The sequence below is a fragment of the Balearica regulorum genome, chromosome 7 (genome assembly GCF_011004875.1).
Source record: "Balearica regulorum gibbericeps isolate bBalReg1 chromosome 7, bBalReg1.pri, whole genome shotgun sequence".
In the NCBI taxonomy this organism is placed as follows: domain Eukaryota; kingdom Metazoa; phylum Chordata; class Aves; order Gruiformes; family Gruidae; genus Balearica; species Balearica regulorum.
In genome coordinates, this window is record NC_046190.1 from 33732895 (window position 1) to 33751480 (window position 18586).

Genomic DNA, 18586 nt, shown 5'->3' on the forward strand with positions numbered 1-18586 from the left:
CAGACCACAAGTTTAAAACTCATTAGACTGGAGAATGTTTTCAGGAAAAAAAAATTCAGTCTTGAGCACTGGATAGGGGAACCTGTTACATCCTTGAGCTCGTTGTTCCAGCGGTTAATTGTCATTGCTGTAAAAATGTGTGCCATTCTCTTGCCAGTGACTCTAGTTGCATGTTTCTCTGCAAGAGTTTTTCATTCTCCAGTATTTTCTCTGTGCAGTGCTACACTTCAGAAGAAAGGGAGATCAAGACACATAATCATGGTAATAGTAATAATAATAAAGATGATGAGAAGGTATTGCAGGAAAAGTTACTGGTTGTGACCCTCCCCATGAAAGCACTTTAGGGAATGTGTAACTTCAGCCACAGCAGCAGTGGAAGCACTTGTGTTTGTAGCATAACTCCCATGCTCAAGTATGTGCAGGATCAGGCTTTATGTGTAAGTACTGAAGCGTAGTTCAGTGGTGTGTTGGATGGTGTTCAGAGATTGCTGAAAATGGTGCATTAAATAGCACTTTGAATTGCAAAGTGCTGGTTCAGTTTTGTCTATGAGAATGATAACACTTATTATCTGATTGTTCACTGTGCAAATCTCACCTCAGGAAAAATTAAATTATGTTTGAATTCAGCTAAAGCAAAGTATATCATTATTTCCTTTCTTTATTAAAAGGGATTTTTACTGTTTGTTTGTTAAAACTGAAGCAGCTGCCATGTTAGAGCCTTAGATGATTTAAAAGCAAATACAGAGGCAGAGCCATTTACAGTACAATTGGCTTGTTTAATGTGATTTAATTCCTCTTCTTGGCTTCGTCATATTACCAAATTATGTTTTCAGCTCCCCTCCCCTTTTTAATTCTTTCTTCTTTTTGTTATCAGTAGAATTGAAGCTGCTTATCAGTAACCACGACAACCAGGATAAATACTTGTTTTAAAGCTGATGCACATTCAACCTGAATGGTCCGCATGACCCAGAACATTCAAGAGGACAGGCAGCATGTGCTGCCTTCTACAATCAATCTCCCCCTTCCCCCCCCCCCATCTCCATCTGCTTTAGAAGGCTAATAGGGCAGTTTAAAAACCTTTTCTCTCTGAGTGGTTTTCTGTAGCCGTCCATGGCTATTTGGACGTGAGCTGGCCAGCACCTGTGACCTGAAGAGTGAGGAAAGAAGGAAATTTTGGGAGGCAAGGAGACAATTTCATAGCCCAGCTCTGAACTTGGCTGCATCCCCAGCATCAGCTTGCTTTTCTCATGTTCCTCCAGCAATTGTCGTGACAGTCACCTGCAGTTTGGCGGGAGAGTGAACCCTCCATGGAGGGGGAATATAATCCCAGGCGGGCAAGAGCTAAGTAAAATGAAGGAAATGGCTGGGATTGTGTGGGATAGGGAAAACGGCTGTGGTAGGAGAGAACCCTCAGGACAGAGCCCCTGCCTGGTCCGTCCCCTGTCTCTGGCGGAGGCAGGCAGGCTGACTGGGGTGGCTGGAGATGGCCCCTTCCCTTCCGAGGAAACTTAGGAAACTCTGACTTACCCAGAAATCCCCCCCAGCAAGGATTTCTGCCTCGCCTGTTAGCTTTCTCCCTTGCTCACTAAGTTGCTTGATGCTGTACAATAAATCCTTTAAGCTCTCTCTGTCTCAGTTTCTCTCTCTGTGTAATGGGGATAATAATTTTTACTCATCTCCATAAAGCAGTTTGAGACCTGTGGATGGAAGGGTTATATAAAACCTGGAAATAACGATTGTCAGTCACTCTTCTTTTGAGTCTAGAAACACCTCATAAACCTGCTTCCTAAGGCGCAGGAGGATCCTGGGAGCGCAGGGTAGGAGCTGCAGTTATGAGGAGCTGAATATTGGATTAGGGTCTGAAAAAGGATGTTGAATGCCTGGTTGGAAACTTTTGCAGTATTAAATTCCTTTTGTCTTCTTCAAAAATTGGATTTATGATTCGAATTCAAAGTGATTTAACGAAATAAATATTATGGAACATTTGATTATGTCGGCATACTGTCAGTCATTGATCAACATACTCTGTTTTGTCCCCGCTAAGCAGGACTAGAACAATTCGGATCCAAATCACCGACTGTAAAACGTTCTTCAACCGTATGCTTTAAGTACTCATTAGATGGTGCTGTCTTTTTTTTTTTTTTTTAATGGCTGTATTGCTGTTGGGTTGAACAGTAGTTTCAATCTCCAGTAGATTTGTAAGTATTCTCTTTCTTTCAAATGTTAAACTAATCTTAGGAATTCTCTGAATGGCTGAAGCTCTGCTGGCACTGTGACAGAAAACTGAGGGCTGGGGAAGTGGCACGAAATTCTGAGAATTAGCTCTGTCTCCTCCTTACAAGGGAAGAAATATCTGATACATGCAGAAAGGCTGCGCATTTTATTATGTATATTGGCAGAAATGGCTTTTGCCTTTTGATCAATTTAAAAGCAAAATCAGGCAGGCAAACGTCTACGTAAGAATTACAGGCAACTTGTTAACATCATCATTATCTGGTAAACATAAATGTAATCACTGTGTTCCGTATCCTGCAAAACATTGCCTTTGTTCTTGATTGCATTAGCATTCAAATAGAGGGGAGTTCTCAAAGCAAGGATGAGTAGCATGGGTCCTGCCAACAAAGCGGTATCCCTGTTGTGTCAATAATTTACCCAAATTTATTTAAACCCAAACCCACAGATTTCCTGTCCCATCTCATGGGGTTAAACCATTACTGTATTTGCATTTATCTGTGAGAGAAATATGATTCTTACATTAATATTTTTAGGTCTTGTGATTAATTAGCCAGCCAAGGTACACCAAGTGGCATTACTAGAGCGAACAAAGACCGTGGGAATGAAAAGGCAGGGTGGACTGGAAGACCTGTGTTTGATAAGTCTTCCCTAATCACTGGACAGAGAGTGGATTGGTGTGATAGAGCATGCAGAAGTAGTTTTGTGACAAAGATGCAGCTACCTGAACTCCTCAGCTGTTGCTCCGAGCTCACAGCAGCCTGGTGCAAAGGGACGTGGATTCCTACTGCAGTTCTCAGCCTTGTGCCTGCGCAGGGGATTTGATGTGTGAAGTGGTCAAGCAAGGAGCCAGCCATAATTCTCCCATGAAGGTTATTTCATTGGAAGAGCCATCCTTTCTCCCATAGGAGTACCCAGAGATGTAGGTGATGATTGGCATTGCTTCTTGGCCAGCTGCAATTATCTGGGCGATGATTTGGGGGTATTTGGCAGGTTGCGACTGGATGGTGATGTGGGAAGGTGTTTTCATTGCAAGATTCCTCTTAAAGGGTTTTAGGTCATAAAGACCCCATTTCTTCTTCCTCCTTCTGGTTACTCTTTTCTTGATCTGCCATTTCTGTTGTTCGTCAGCTTTTTGAGGGATTCAGGTTTTTTAGGTAATTGTGTAGTAAGTTTGTTTCTATCTGCTGGAAAGCTGTGCTATCTCCCCTTGGAATGTTACTAGAACAGGCAGCTTTGGGATGTGCAGAGTCTGTCTGACCTGCAGTTGTTGGTTTTGAAGGGTCAGCTGTGCACATCTTTGTCTCGTCAACACCTATGCTCTCATGCCCGTACTGCAGAAAGTCCTTGCCAGAGGGGTAGAACAGGAGAAGGAGAACTGGATCCTACCTTAAGAGCTGGAAGAGCCAAAGTCCATTGTCACAGATGAGATCAATGTTTTTGTCTTGATGGCGAGTGTATCTGCTGGGAGAGGATTTTTTAGCATCCATTTGGACCATTGCTTTGGCATAGGGCAGAGTGCCTTGTCACTTAGGTGGAATTCATTTCACTCAATTTGATCTGCAAGTTAAGCCTCTAGACTAAGATCATTGTCTGTTTGAGGGAATAATAACTCCAGAGAGTGAGTTAATCCATGTCTTAGAAAACAGGAGGTTGGAAGGAGACCTCTCTGGCTACAGAGGGATGTGCACAACTGTTGTAGACTAAAACTGCGTTATTAGATGAAATGAGTCCCGTCATGTGTGCTCCAGTGGTTGCTGAGGACCACGCTAGGGAGGCAGTGGCACCTGAACGCTGCACTGCAATGGTGAAGAGACATCCCATCTTGGGAGTCACAGCCGTGATCCTTCAGCATGGCTAACCCTCGCAGTTCCCAGTCCACCAGACATCCAGATGCATCTGTTACCTCAGTACCTGCTGCATATTGATGATACGGTCAAAGCCACGCATACAAGCAATGATAAACTAATTATGAAATGTGCATCCTCTGGGAGTCCCCCTTAGTAACTGAGGGTAATGAAAGAAGGCAGAGTAGCGAGGGCACCGTGCGGCAGACGAGCTTGATGGACAGAGCCCTGCAACTTCCTTCATTTTCGCTCTATATTCCAAATAACTCCCTTGCTCAATTTGCTACCCACACACCAAAGCATTGTCCCATTTTATCTGGTTCCCCTGATACTTCCATTGCTTATCTTATGAAGATCTGTGTTAACATTTATCAAAACAAATGGCAAGCCTGGGACCTTTTAAGTAGTTTTTTTAGTTAATAAAACCAATCTTCTACTTCTGTTATGTTAAAAGTACATTATCTTTTTATTACAAACTCTCTACAGCTCTGTCTGTTTTCCTTCTTGGCAATTTCATGACTGCTCCAGTTGATTGCCGTATGGAGAATTACAAAATCATTAAGGGTGGGGTTTTACCAGCTGACTTACAGTACAAGCCATTTCTCAAAATAACCACAACAGTACAATACTGATGTGTAATTTACGTCACAGTATGTTTTTATGAAATAGTTTGTGGCTTATTCATTTAGATTTAGAACTGAATATCTCTTCTCTCGCTTTTTAATCAAGCTTTCTTTTTTTTATTTTTTTGGTAACTTTTTAATATTTTCCATTCCTAGGTTTGGCTTGCCTCCAATTTACCAGCTACAGTGAAGAGGAAAAAAAAAATTTTTTTTTCTTTTTTTTTTTTTTTTCCCCCCTTTCGCCTGCAGTTTAACTGCAAGTGTGTTTTCCTCTTTGATGTATACATTTGTGTTAACTGCCTCGGAAGAGATGGTAGATTTGTGGTAGAATATATTGCACAAAGGTAGAGCAGAGAATTGATACAAGACATGCAAAAGTTTGGAATTTCAAACCATAGCAAGCGAGTGACGCTATTTAGCCTCCTGCTCTAGTACATTTCCTTTTTAAAAACATTTCTGTATAATGTCTTGTAATTAGAACAGGAAATCATTGAGTAACTGTGAGAAGAATAAGAGCACTTAAACTGAAAAGAAAATTACCTTCCGAGAAATTATATTCACAATTTTTTTTTCCTTTAAATCTTTTTTTTTCTTCCCTTCACATTACCGTGTTGGTAATGATAGTAACAGATGTACATACTCTTATCTGTATCATTGTTCTGCTTATGTTTTCGGGGGGGGGGGGGGGGAATCGTTTTCAATAATACAAAAAATGAATGGACAGAAAATGGGAAATGCCTAATTACAAAAAATATTCTGTGTCACAACAGAGTAGCAATTAAATTGAAACTTCAATATAATTATCAATAACAGTCGAGGCTGGAAGGGTGCCAGGCGTGTAAAGTTGGTGCTCAGCCTTTATGTGGTTGCTAGGAGCACGGCGAAAAGTATGAAGCTTAGAGAAAGGAATGTCTAATGTAATAAAGTAACAGAAGGTAGCATAAATCATTGTGAGAGCAGTTCATATTGACATTATTTTACTTAAATTGGGTCGAAACTAGACATTTAGTCTTACAAGAGGCACAAATTCATATTTCTTCCGCAGAAATAACTCTGTGCTTTCTGGGAAGAAGTGGAGTGTGCTTTCCTAGCACCAGCCTCATACATATTTGGAATCTTTTAAGCAAAAATCTTTAAATGTTTGTTTCTGTTGGCATCCAAACGCATTTGCACTAATACGATTAAAAGAACTAAAGGGCAAAATACTTGGCAGCTTTTGCAGTTGAGGTAATTAGGTACAGGAAGGAACATGCATAGTTTTTCCATCAAGCTCTATAAAATCCTGGTGTGAAGGTCTTTTTAAAGAAAAAAATGCTTACTGATGTTGAGAGTAGATTATGGCGGTTAGCAATAACATTATAGGCTGATGTTTCCGAAACAAGCAAACAAAAAGCGAGTTACAGTTTTGTATTTCTCTGCTCTCTCTGTAAATAGTTCTGGCTCTAGACGGATTTGTTAGGAATTCGTGCTTTTAGCAGGCTTTTTTTTTTTTTTCTTTTGGGGCTTTTAATTGTCTTGCATTACATATTAAAAGTGGTTGTGCTGATTTGAAAAGTCAGTTCTTGCATAGATTCATTGTGTTTGGCATTTCATGCATCTCTTTCTCACAAAGACAACTTGAAGAACATGTAATCCAACATAAATGCCAGGCTGTGCCAAATCCCAGCTCTCTTTACCCCTCACAAAGGGAACTGCTGGATTACATCTATGCATATATAGGCAGCGCACGGAAGGCAGGGGTGGAACCTTGTCTCCTAATTACAGTTTCTCTGTTTTCAGCCCTGAAATATATAAATACATGAAGAATTGACATTGGAGAGGGTTATTAAAACACACAATTATGATATAAGCACGGGATTAGAGTAATTTCAGTTGAGCCTTACAAGGAGCATACTGTAGGTATTATCTTTTACCGTGTTCTCTCTGTTGAAGCTAAAATGAGATTCAGAAATACAAGATCTTGGTTTTCTAAGATCTCAGTTAAATGTTTTTAGAAATTACGTTGGTTTTCTTGTTTTTAATGGATGTGATCCACATTTTGATCTCTCTTCCTCCTACAAGTAAACTCTTTCTGATCATATTTATCAAAAATATTCAGCAATATGCACTAAGCCCTCCATTAAATGTCGCATATTAGATTTTGCTAGAAGAAAAATACTTCTTCTTTGGGCTTGCATTTTATTAGGGATTGGTCTACTTTGATTTCTCTTTTGTCATGAGGGCGTGGTTGAGAAAAAAAGTCTTTGTTCCAGGAACGCTCTGTTTGTCTTTCCCTAAACAAATCTTCAGTTTATTCAGCCTTTGTTCATTCTTAGATTTATCTATAGAACCTGGAGTGAATAAAGAAAGGAAACAAATACATCATGAAGTACTCACTGGAGTTGCATAAGCATGCGTAAAAGCGATCCTGTAAAAAATGACTTTATTTTCGTTTATGCCAGGGGTTTGAGTTAAGTCGTCAGTTGTCAGGGGTAGAAAGTTTGTGTAATTCTGCGCAGGGCTTACTGCACATTCGTCTAGAAACTAATGGTTTACTACAAAGGCACATGGGACATACATTTATATACACCCTATTTAAAAAGCTGACCACATCCTGGCATAAGAAAAGTGCTGTCAGATCAACAGATTCAGCTCACCACTGTCTACACAAAGGTATAAAGTAGTAATAACTGTCAGGCAGGCGTATATGAAACTCTCGAAGGAGCTAAAGAATGGATCATGTGCTTGTTAATTCCTAGAACAGTTTTCCTGATCTGATTTTTAGAGTTTCCTGATAAAGAAGAGAGAGCCTTATTCCCAGGAGCAATTGGCTCAATCGTGCTGTTGTGTAGGCTTACGGGATACTTACTTGTTGAAAACAAAGAAAAGCATGACCGCATCCTGATTGACCAAAAGAGGTTTTAGGGCCATAAATTTTCTGTTCTTAGAAAAGTAGTGTAAATGCTGTTTACCAAAATGTATTGCTCTTACTTTTTTTACACAAATTGTTTGATCTCTCCACCTACGTCAGGGTAGTGGGGAAAGTTCTGAGTTTTTGAAAGTGATGGCTTTCAGGAGCTGTGCTTGTAAAAACCGTACTTCCCAAGTCCGTCTGCCGTGTTGATTTTTTTTGCAGCATTGCATTCATCTGCAGTGATGACATTCTAGGTGATATATCTGCTTCCAGAGACTTCTTAAAATCTAGCCTTTTATGTGTCAACATTTCCATTGCATCATGCGAATCAGGATGAGTTGTACCATCGTATTTAGCTGGGGAGAACCGATCTGACATTTCTTTCAATATCTGAAGTGATTTTTACTTTAAGGGTAAGAGAGATGATTTCAGTATTGGTAATGGGATTAAATAGTAGACCTTTTGTCTCTGACAGAAGAAATAGCTGAGTTATTCAGTAATCAGAGTACAGCAGAAAACGTAAACTGCATGCTCTTGCTCTGTCTTCATTGGCATGCATGAAAAGCCATGTTCAGTTACCCCACCTGAGGAGATAAATGAGCATAAAAAGAAGTGCTGTTAAGTGCTGGCTGCATACCTGCAAATGAATAATTTCTCATGTTTGCGTCTCTGGTTAGGTTTTTTTGCTGTTAGGTTTCCTGCTGGTTATCATATGGTGAAACTTGATGGTGATATTTCAAAATCTGCCGCCTTTATGCCTATTATCATCTAAAATCTGGGGGAGTGAAAAGGTCTGAGCTCTAGATGGCTTTGTATTTTGAGCCCACTTTTCGACAGTACAAGCTGTTTGGAAATTCATTTGCTCGTTGTGCTCTGTAGGTGTTTTATTGAGTCCTGCTGCATTTGCAGTTAATGTGAGGAAAGTTATTTCCAGCTGTTGGGGTAGCTTAGCATCAATGACCAGGTCAGATCAGCCCACCTCCCTGGCCCAGGGGCCCTTTGGTAGTTGCCAGTATCAGATACTTCAAAGGAGAATTAATAGCTATATGCTCTGGGGCTTGTATATTATTATTTTTAAAAGATGTTAGCTGGTGTAAACATGAATTCAGTAAGGCTGTATAGGGAGCTGAATAAAAATGACAGATAATATTTCTATCAAAGCAGCCAAGTTGGCAAAGTATGGAGAGCACTTTGATTCAGGCCGTTGGCCAACTTCTGCAGAGCAATGTTTTCTTACTCATCCAGGTAGAATTCTTGTGGGTAAGCATGGGAGAACTGAACAGAAAGCCAGAAAAGAAGCTGCTTCAATAAACTTTTTTTTAAATTCTATTTTTAACCTTTCTTTTGAAAACCACTGTGCTATAAAAGATAGATCTTGAGAAAAGACTGAACCAGTGGGCCATGCATTCTCTGGGATGCTTGAATTACAGCCCTTGTTTTGTATTCTTCTGACATACTAAGAGGTGGTTTTTGTTTTGTTTTTTTTTTCTTTTCTTCTTCCAGGTGAGGATGATGAAGATTCAAACCTGCTAATTCTCAGCTACCCACAGTACTGTCGATATCGTTCCATGTTAAAGCGCATTCAGGACAAGCCTTCTTCGATACTAACAGACCAGTTTGTTTTAGCCTTGGGTGGCATTGCAGTAACAAGCAAGAATCCCCAAATCTTCTACTGTCGGGATACATTTGATCATCCTACTCTAATAGAAAATGAAAGTATATGTGATGAGTTTGGTAAGTCACGTTACAGCTATTTTCTTTTTTTCACAAGTAAAGACATTTCTCTTCTTTTTAAGTGTCTACTGATTTCCAAGGGGAAGATGTGATCCCTTTGAAGTGAACCAATGCTATTTATGTTTGAAATGTTAAGAACCAAGTGTGCTCTTTCTTCTGTGAGACTGAAGGCTTCTAGCCACTAGTGATCTCAGTATTGCAACTTGAGTTTATCGCAGTCAATGATAACGTTACATGGGTGTAGCACAGTTACTCAGTATGGGTGAAAGGATCTCTTGTTTGGATTTGAAATTTATCTACCTTAACCATTCGCCTGTAGCCTGTGTCTTTCCAGAAGGTTTACAAAGCATGTTCTTTTGTTTTCTTTTTTAAGTCGTTGTTGGTGCAGTATGCTAACAAATGCAAAATAGGAGACTCCCTGCGTGTCCCATTGCTGTTGCACTCATCAACTGTGCGTATGCTCCCAGGGCCTTCAACAAACATCAGCTGCAGCTGATGTGTTTCTGGCCTTCCTATAACATTGGCTTTTTCAGCGAGGGCTTTGCCAGTGCTAGGAGCTTGATTTTAAAAGTGCAGGGGCACTTCTGGGAGGTGACCCCTTAATTCAAAGGGTGTAGAGAATACTCTGCAGCTCCAGAGCAGTTTGTGGCCCCTTACAGCTGGGAGAGAGGGCTGCAAGATTTGACTCCTGATAGCTGCCAGGTGATTTCACACCTTTTTCTGTGTGTCAGATGAACCTAAAGGCAGCGGATGTGCTGCGAATGTGTGGCAGAATGTATGTTGTGTACACGCCCAGGGTAACTCCAGTAATGGGTCCGGTGTAATTTCTTTAGCAGTGTACCTACGCTGTGAGAATTAAGTTTTATTACCCATATCACCAGATGGATGAGCGCTGCAGCTAACGCTAGCAAAGTCTGTTTGCATAGCGGTGGGTACACCTTTGCTGTGCGAGACCCCTGCATCTCTGCAAGGAAGCTCTTGTGGTCTCTTAGAGGATTTCTGATTATGCATTTAACATATAATAATGGGAGAGAGAGGGAGGGGGTTCCATGATGCTTGTGATGGGAGAATCATCTCCCCCTTTTTCCTAACTCGAGCACGCTGGCTTTGAGCTGGGCGCCCAGTCCACGCCATGTTGTGTGGAGAGAGAAACACCAACCCAACTGGTGGCACTGGGGCATTTTGGAGGTAGTGTGGGACTGCTGCTCTGCTGCTGCACCGATTGGCTCCTGGCAGGCAGGAGAGATCCTTCTTCACATGGTGTCATCGCTGGAGCATGTTACTGCGGTGAATAGTTTTAGTTCTGTGATGTCAAGCTTTTCCAGGATCAGGCCCAAACTGTCAAGTCCGCTCACACTCACACAAAACATTACAGGCTTTGAAAGAACTATGAATAAAAGTGTTGGTTGCTCTTAGGGGACGGAAGTGGTGAAAAAATGAATGAAATGCCCTGGAAGTTTGGTCCAATAAGACAATAGTATCACGTTGATTTTTATTTACTCTGAGCTCCAGCTCAGAATATAAAGTTCAGTTTTAATTGACTATCCTTCTTATATGGGAAAGGTTATTTTAGGCTTGAAGGCGTTTGATGAGCGTACCATCTGCTTTCTGTGGACTATTTTATTCAGGGTCATTCCTTGATTACAGGTTTGTTGTAATAGTTGGATCCATAATGTAAGTGTATCATGGAATATTAGTAATAGATGAATCAAAGAGATGTGGAGTGATGCAGAAACTACGCTTAGTGAACCATAGCAAGTGCTTTGTTCAGTCTCTGAAAGCTAACTATGCCATTCTCTTGACCTTTGCGAGGCAATTATCTTATTATCAAGCCAGAGCCACAGAAATCTTAGCCATAGAAATTAATAATGTGTATTTAAAATTTAGTTCAGTTTAAGAAGCAGATTTTTTTAAATGCCTATAAATACAAAAAAATGCTACTCTTTAAAAGTATTTTTTATGAAAATAATGATGTGGTAAAATTTGCAAGCCCTGCTGTGTTAGGAGGAAAAAACTGGCCAATGTGTGGTTCCGTTTCTGTATTGCAAAATGTATGGTGTCGATTATACTACCTTTGTTGAAGGCAACAGGCAAAGTGCTATTTTATCCTTTTCTTTGCTGGCAGAACAATAAAATGTACAACACTTCGTTATACAAACAGTTTACATTGATATCATGTAGATTGATGTCACATGTGGAAAGTGATGACTGCTAAAGCTAAACAGAGGCAGGGTGGTACAGTAGATAAATGGATTACTCTAAGGCACTGGTATTTATCAGTCAAATCTGAGGGGAGACCAGATTACAGAAATGTGACTAAAATTCTTAAAAGGTGTCTATAAGGAGATCCAGACACGTTTAATTTGAAGGGCTTGACTATTTCTTACCTTCCAAATGAGAGAAGTGTGCAGAAGGAACAAGACAGGAACACATGTATTTCCCCATCACCTGAAATTCTCCAAACTTGGAAGCAAGTACAAAATTTGGGAAGTACAGTCTACTAATGTCTTTGTGTGAGAGGTGCTGGCTTCTGATACGGATGCCAGGTCTTCTTCAGAAACGTTGCTGCGGGGAAGGTGTTACATGTTCTCTGAGTGTTGGAGTACTGTGCGACAGATACAGCACGTCGCAGGTGAGACACAAGGAACACCTTTACAAAGAGCCCCATTCACCGCAGTGTGTAAGCTGTTGTCCTTGTTAGGCAGTTTTAGTAGAGAAAAATGGGGGGGGGGGTTCCAGGAAGTATTCTCTTTAACTAAAAACATTTTGTTCAGCTCTGACTCCATCTCATCCACCCCATTTTCTCCCCCATTCTGTGGGGATTAATAAAAAATAAATAAGGCAGGAAATGGGAAGAAAAATTAAGTTTTGTTGACAATAAATAACCTTTTTTTGGTGTGGGATTTTTTTCTTTTTTAAAAGAAATGTAGATGCTGTCTGTCAGCTCCTGCAGATGTGGCTGGAAGAGATGCTTTGATGCTTCAGGCAGTCCCATGTGGATGGCCTCTGTATTTCCATAGAGCTTCTGTAAGGGTTAGGCTACGGTAAGCTTCCCCTCCAGCTTCAGCGTGGGCTACCACAGCCAGTGGTTGACGCTACGGCTCGCTGTGTCTGCATCCGTCCTGCTGTGCACTGCTGTATGGCACGTGCCCAAGTGGTTTGGGCAGGAATATTCAGGACTGATTTTCTCGCTTCTCCTCTGACTTGATTTCAGTGTGCCACCAAGGAGGCCCCAGAGATGTGGGCTGCCGAGGAATCGGCTCAGCAGCTGGAAAGCTCAAACATTTGCATCTCTTTCTTTGCAGCCTGCCAGGGAGAAACTTGCTGTCCATTTACAGAGGAAAGACTGCTGAGAGTGGGAAGCCTCCCGCTCCCATTCTTGTTGATAGAACTACTCATTAGTTAATCTAACTGCCTTGGAGTGTTCCCTTCCAGAGTGCAAACGGGCTCAAAAGCTTGCTTCTGTTCAGAAAGCAGAAGACATGAGCTGTGCTTGGATGTCTTGGTAGCCAAAGTTCATGGATATGACCGCAGTCAGACTGTGTACCTCTTCCCCTCCTAACGTAAGAGCAATTAGAAGTCCTCACCAGAATTAAATGGTCCAGGTGGATAATGAAATGCTGGTGTTGCTGGCTAGGAACAAGCAATCTGAGATTTTGAACCTGCACAGGACGCTGGAGTGAAGTTGTCCATGGTTGAGGTGAAGCACAAAGGCTTGAGCCCTGCCTGGAGGTGTCACCAGCCCGTGCCAGCTTGCAGGTGGCACTGAGCGAGGGCCACGGGGAGACCCAGGGCTGGCCCCGGGCAGCAGTGGCGATGGAGTCCCTGCCGCAGCCCCGCGAGCTGCGTCTGCCCGCCCGAGGGAGGGACCGGTCAGACACAGGCAGGGTGAGCAGACGAGATCAGTTCTCTTCGTGGCCTCGTTTTATTTCTCTGTGCAGGCTAGAGTTCACCTACGCATTCCTTTATCTAACTGCCTCTATTAATTGGCATGTGGAAAAAACCAAAACCCTATTTCCTCATTCCCCTGCTCCCTTAAAATGAAAATAATATGTACCAGCTGAACAATTCATTTCTCTTGAACTCAAGATCATTGGTAAAGACATTTTTCAAAATCCTTTTCATTTATCAGCCTCTGGGTTTACTGTTATTGAATAACTTTTGTAAATGCGTATAATTTACCGGCATTTGTTGTGTGGTCATATATGAGAGAAGGAATGAAAAAATAGGGGTTTAATGTTTTTATTATAGACTAAAGAGATCTAATTGGAGGCAAAGCTCCTGTGCAGTGTCCAGTAGATGGATTTGAGGGTCACTGTGCAGAAATCAGTGTGCAGTTGTTGCTAGAGCAGCACACACCCTCTGCGTTTTCTTGTCAGAAGGAGGTGATTTGGCCTTCTACCAGACTCGTGCCTACTCCACCACATGGAGTGACTTCCAGGGCACACGCGTGAGGATGGATCCTGTCGCAGCCCAGTTGCGGGCTGCATTGGTGAATGCACGTGGGCCCCTACGTGCAGGTAGCGTACAGATGTGTCTGTCAGCATGACCTCCGCCTTCTCCAGGCTTGGGGACTCCAGGGTGGCAGGAACAGACGCACAGCCTAGAAGCAGGAGGGTCAGGTGCTTGGGTGATGGTGGATTTCTACAGCTCCACTGGCTTCCCCAGGTGAAAATCTCACACACAAAGATTTGTCATGGTGCTTTGCGGGATAAACATTAGAAATCCTGCCTGCTAAAGATGAACCAGAAGGCTCGCTTTCATTTTGTGAGCATGGGGTTGCTTGTTCTACAAACGGGAGTGTGAGAGAAAACTGAGCACCTTATTTCTTCTCAATTTTTAAAAATCTATTTGGTAAATTTTAAATCATTCTGGATTATTTTTATAGCACGCTGGGTCCAATATGCCATTAAACAATCTGTTTGGTCCCTGAGGTGGTATAAACACTTGTTCACCCCCAAAAGAAGGTTAAAAGTTTAATTTTTGCATGTAAAGGCCAATTTTTTATAAAACATTTCATACCAAAAAGTGAGAACACTACATCCTGCTGTGGTAGCAATATAATTTTTTCTCTGAAAAATGAAACTTCTTTATTTTACCAGAACAAGCAATACAGAGGGGAAACTGCTTATTGAAAAAAATGATGTGTCAAGGGCATTGCAGTCCCCACTTCCCTTCTCTCCCCTTGCCCCCCCCAAAACTTAACAATACATTGCTTGTGTTGGGAAAAATCATCTACATTGAAACCAAAACAAACCCCAACACCTTCAACAACTCGGATCTCCCTGTGAAACAATGCAGAAAGCAGGTTCTCTCACTTCCAGGGCTGGCTAGGGAGTGGTTAGGAGTGAGGGATGACTTGCCCGTCCTCCCAGCCTTTGGGGATTCTGAGCCAAGGATTTCAGAAGGACTTGCCTTCCTTCTTGACATGGACCAGGGAAGCCATGGCAGAACATCATGGGACTTTTTAGGGATAGGTCACGTGCCAGAAAAAAAGTGTAGGATGAAAGCTGATGTCTTCAGGGTATAGAGTGGTACCTTTACTCCTGGTGTAGCTGAAATTTGGTCTTTGCTTTCATTATACATCTCAGTTTACAGAAGTTTGTGACTCACAGAGAAAAGCAGTTGTTTAGGGGAAAAACATAACAAAACAAAACCTTGGCAGGGAATGAGATTTAAAAAAAAAAAAAAGAATGTTTCCAGTCTAAATGAAATACGGTTTTTCTGTTGGTGACTTTATTTGTGTGAGTCAAAGTCAGCTTTTCTTTTTAAACCAGCTCTAGTACAAAAATTGTACTTAGGCCTGAAAGGGTGTTTTTTAATGTTTTTCAGCTGACGTAAAGTATCAGCATTATTGCTATTGACTCTCTTGGCTACCTGCAGGATAATTTATGCCAGTGAAATTCAGAAAACCCTGAAGTTTACAGATAGATGCTTCAGGCTCCTTTGTTTTAACGCAAACGTGATGTTAGAGCGGGATCAGTGTTAGTGCTCCTCTGCAAAGACTAGAACGCTTAAGCATTTAGAAATGCAATAGGAAGAGTATGGAGGCTTTTTATTAGCGTGAATACTGGGACCTCCTTAGATGGAGCTTTACGGTGGCATCTCCAACAGTCTGAAAAATATGCAAATCTTTTCCAAGGTCCTGGGCAGGGTGGCTTAGCTAAATATTTCAATTTTTAGCTCTCTCAAAACAAAAACAGGACATAGCTGGAGGGGAAGTAACGATTAATGCATAATAGTGCTATATACAATACAGATAAATGTACATTTCCTCTTCCCTCCCACCCCACCTCTGCAAACATAAGCTTTTAGCTTGAAAAAGCAAATCTGGAAATGTTCTGCATTCTGGTCAGACTTCTTTCTTATTTTGTTAATTCAACTGTAGAGTAAGATATTAATGATCCCCAGATGTTGTTTATAATGATTGATTTTTCAGTTGTGAAAAAATACTTGCAGTTTTTTTTAAACAATTGATATTTTTCTAGTGTGCTCTGCAGCATTTGAATAAAATGTCTGAAGGCAGAGCTGTTTATGTGCCCAACATAATTGCTTCTGTTAAGTGATTTCTTCATTCTTAACATTTTTAGCTCTAATTGCTTTTTCCCCATACATCTAAAAATAAATATTTGCAAGTTTTGCATTCTGTCACTCATTGAAATGCATAAAATATTTGTATACTCAAAGCAAAAAGGCACTGATAAGGGGTCACATTCTGTCTCACTTAGTGGTGTAAATCCAAAATAACTCGATCCACTTCAGTGGCTGTTACTCAAGATTTTTCCCAGTTAACCAAGGGCAGAATCTCACCCAATGTTAACAGCAAGCTGTTAAGTGAACATAAGTAATGTGTGGTAAAGTAAGATAAAATACCTTCCTGTCTGCAAGAACTTCAATAGAAACAAATGCTGTTAGCTTCTACTTTTTTTTTCTAGTACATTTTCACTAGCAGCCATAGCTGTAACCAGGATAAATATTAAGATACATTATTTTCACTTTATAATCAAAACTCCTTTATTACTGATTTCATTTGAGGTTGCCTGTTCCTGCTGCCTTGAGGAAGGCAGCAGATGCTGAGCGGAGAGGTGGGTGCTGCCTGGAAAGCTGCTTCTGCCCGTTTCCTCTGGCCCCTCGGCATCACTTCTCGGCCGGGCTGGTGGTGGCTGTCCGTTCTGCACGGAGTAGCGGGGTAGCTGCCCAGAAGCTCGCAGCAGCCGGCCGGCGCCACTCACGAGAGCAAGGCGAGGGTGCTTGGGGAATTGGTATGGCTCCTTACTTCTTTGGGTGCCGTGGGCCAGCAGTCTGGGAGAGAGAAGGGCTTATGCCATGAGCGCGCAGTGCCGCGTGTCTGCCGTGCTCTCCGGCTCTGCATGGCCACGATGCGGCTGCTCGAGGAAGCATCAGGGCTGTGAACTGTGGGGTGGCCGGTACGGCTCCCTGCTGGGACAGCCCAGGTTTGGGGCTCTCACGGGACAGGAGTGAGACACCCTCCCTCCTGCGAGCGCCCGTGGCAGAGCCGAGAGCCTGGGTGTGCCTGCTTCCAGTCTGGCGCTTTTAACTTCTTCTCCTCTTTCATTTTTAATTGAAGAGTGAATACGTGGCGGTATTGTGGAGTTTGCATGTTTTATCAGCCAGAGTTTGGCAGAGAATTAACGTGCAGTTCCAGCAAACGAAGGGTTAGCAAGTGAGCTGTTCTTCTGTGCCTGATAAATGTAACTTATCACATGGGCTTTGTCATCTATTACACACGCGTCTGTTTTATTGGTGTCCATTCACTAAATGTAGATATAAATGACTAATTCCTCCTAAAGAAGATTTCCACTCGATGGCTAGTTTTAGGATTCAGCTATCAAAATCACTTTTTGTCATTATAGCAAAAAGTAAGCTGAGCTGCGTTCATGGTGAGTGTGAGCCATGTCCATCATACATGTTCTCATTTCTAGAGCCATCTTTTTCTTTTTTTTTTTTTCCAAAATGCCTTCATTAGAGCATCCTCGTTTGAACATTCCCCTAGTTTCAGTGCCTCCCTTGGACCACCGGCCCTGCCCAGACTCTTGAGCTTTGTCTCGGGAGAGCTTTCGGTCCACCGGTGTCCCAAGCCTCGCGAGCAGCGTCCCCAAGGTGCCGGGGCTCAGTGTGGCCGGGAGCAGGGAGACCTTCGCAGCCAGGGAAGGGCCCCCGTTCCCGTGCCCGTACAATGGAAAAGAGAAGTGGTTTATGTCAGAATATGGTCACATTCTTCTGATTAAACCCACTCAAAAAAGACAACATTGTAATATTTTCCAATGACTGTTTATCATGAATTACGTCAGCCTTAGTTTAAATTGCTATTATTTCTCCTTAATGCTTCTTGGTGCCTGCATAATTTACAGCATTGGCAGCTGCGGGACTATGAAATAACCTTTCACAACCACCATACAATAGTAAAGAACATGAAGTTTTTGTTGTTAATTATTATGGGACTCCTTTAACTTTTTTACAAAGTGACATAAAATATTGTTGAGGTATTTATGGTTAAAGCTACTTTTACATGGATCTATTTTGCTTCTGGCTAGTTCTTAACTAAAGCAGTCATTTGTGGTTATTATGCCTTGGGAGATATTATGTCAGAACTGGTTTAAGAGTATTATTATGTATCACATGTCATATATTACATGTCAGCACTTGAGGCTGTCTTTCAATAAAAACAAATGTAATTTTAGTTAATGGTCTTTTAGGTATAGGCCATTTGTAAACTTACCTGAGTTCATTTGAAGCTATACTAAAAAGCTTTGTTCTCCCGGAGTGCACTTGAGTAATTTCATTTTGGCTTCGGACGGAATTTCCAAAATATTTGTCATTATTTCAATCAGAGGGTGCTGCCTCTAAAAAGCAAATAGTTTCCCAATACCGAGGTTAATGTACACATTTTAAGGAGCTGTAACTGTTACTCATTACTTTGTTTACTTTTCCCCCCTTCCGAGCTCACGCTTCCCAGGTTCCCTACTGGTCAGGCTGATAGTAGTATCCCAGGCAACTAAGCCACCTAATGATGATACTTCACTGTGCCGCTTAAATGAATAGCTTATACCTTCTAGATAATCCCTGGGTGAAGGGGAGTATAAATTAAAGGTTGCAGGCGAGTCTTAGGTCTCCTTGAAGTTTGATTTCAGATCTGGAAAATGCAAACTTACACAAAGCAAACTTCAAATTAATATGTCATTCCCCTTGGTTCCAAATATTATGCATATTTTCCAGTACTTACTTATTTAAAGCAA

The 18586-nt window shown here is 41.6% G+C and overlaps 1 protein-coding gene across 1 annotated transcript in view; it reads left to right on the forward strand.

Annotated features, from left to right (window-relative positions):
- Positions 1 to 18586, forward strand: part of ARID5B (AT-rich interaction domain 5B) — a 122099-nt gene that overhangs the window by 39404 nt on the left and 64109 nt on the right. The window contains 1 exon segment of the mRNA XM_075757911.1: positions 9099 to 9329. Coding sequence (XP_075614026.1) covers positions 9099 to 9329 — 231 coding nt within the window.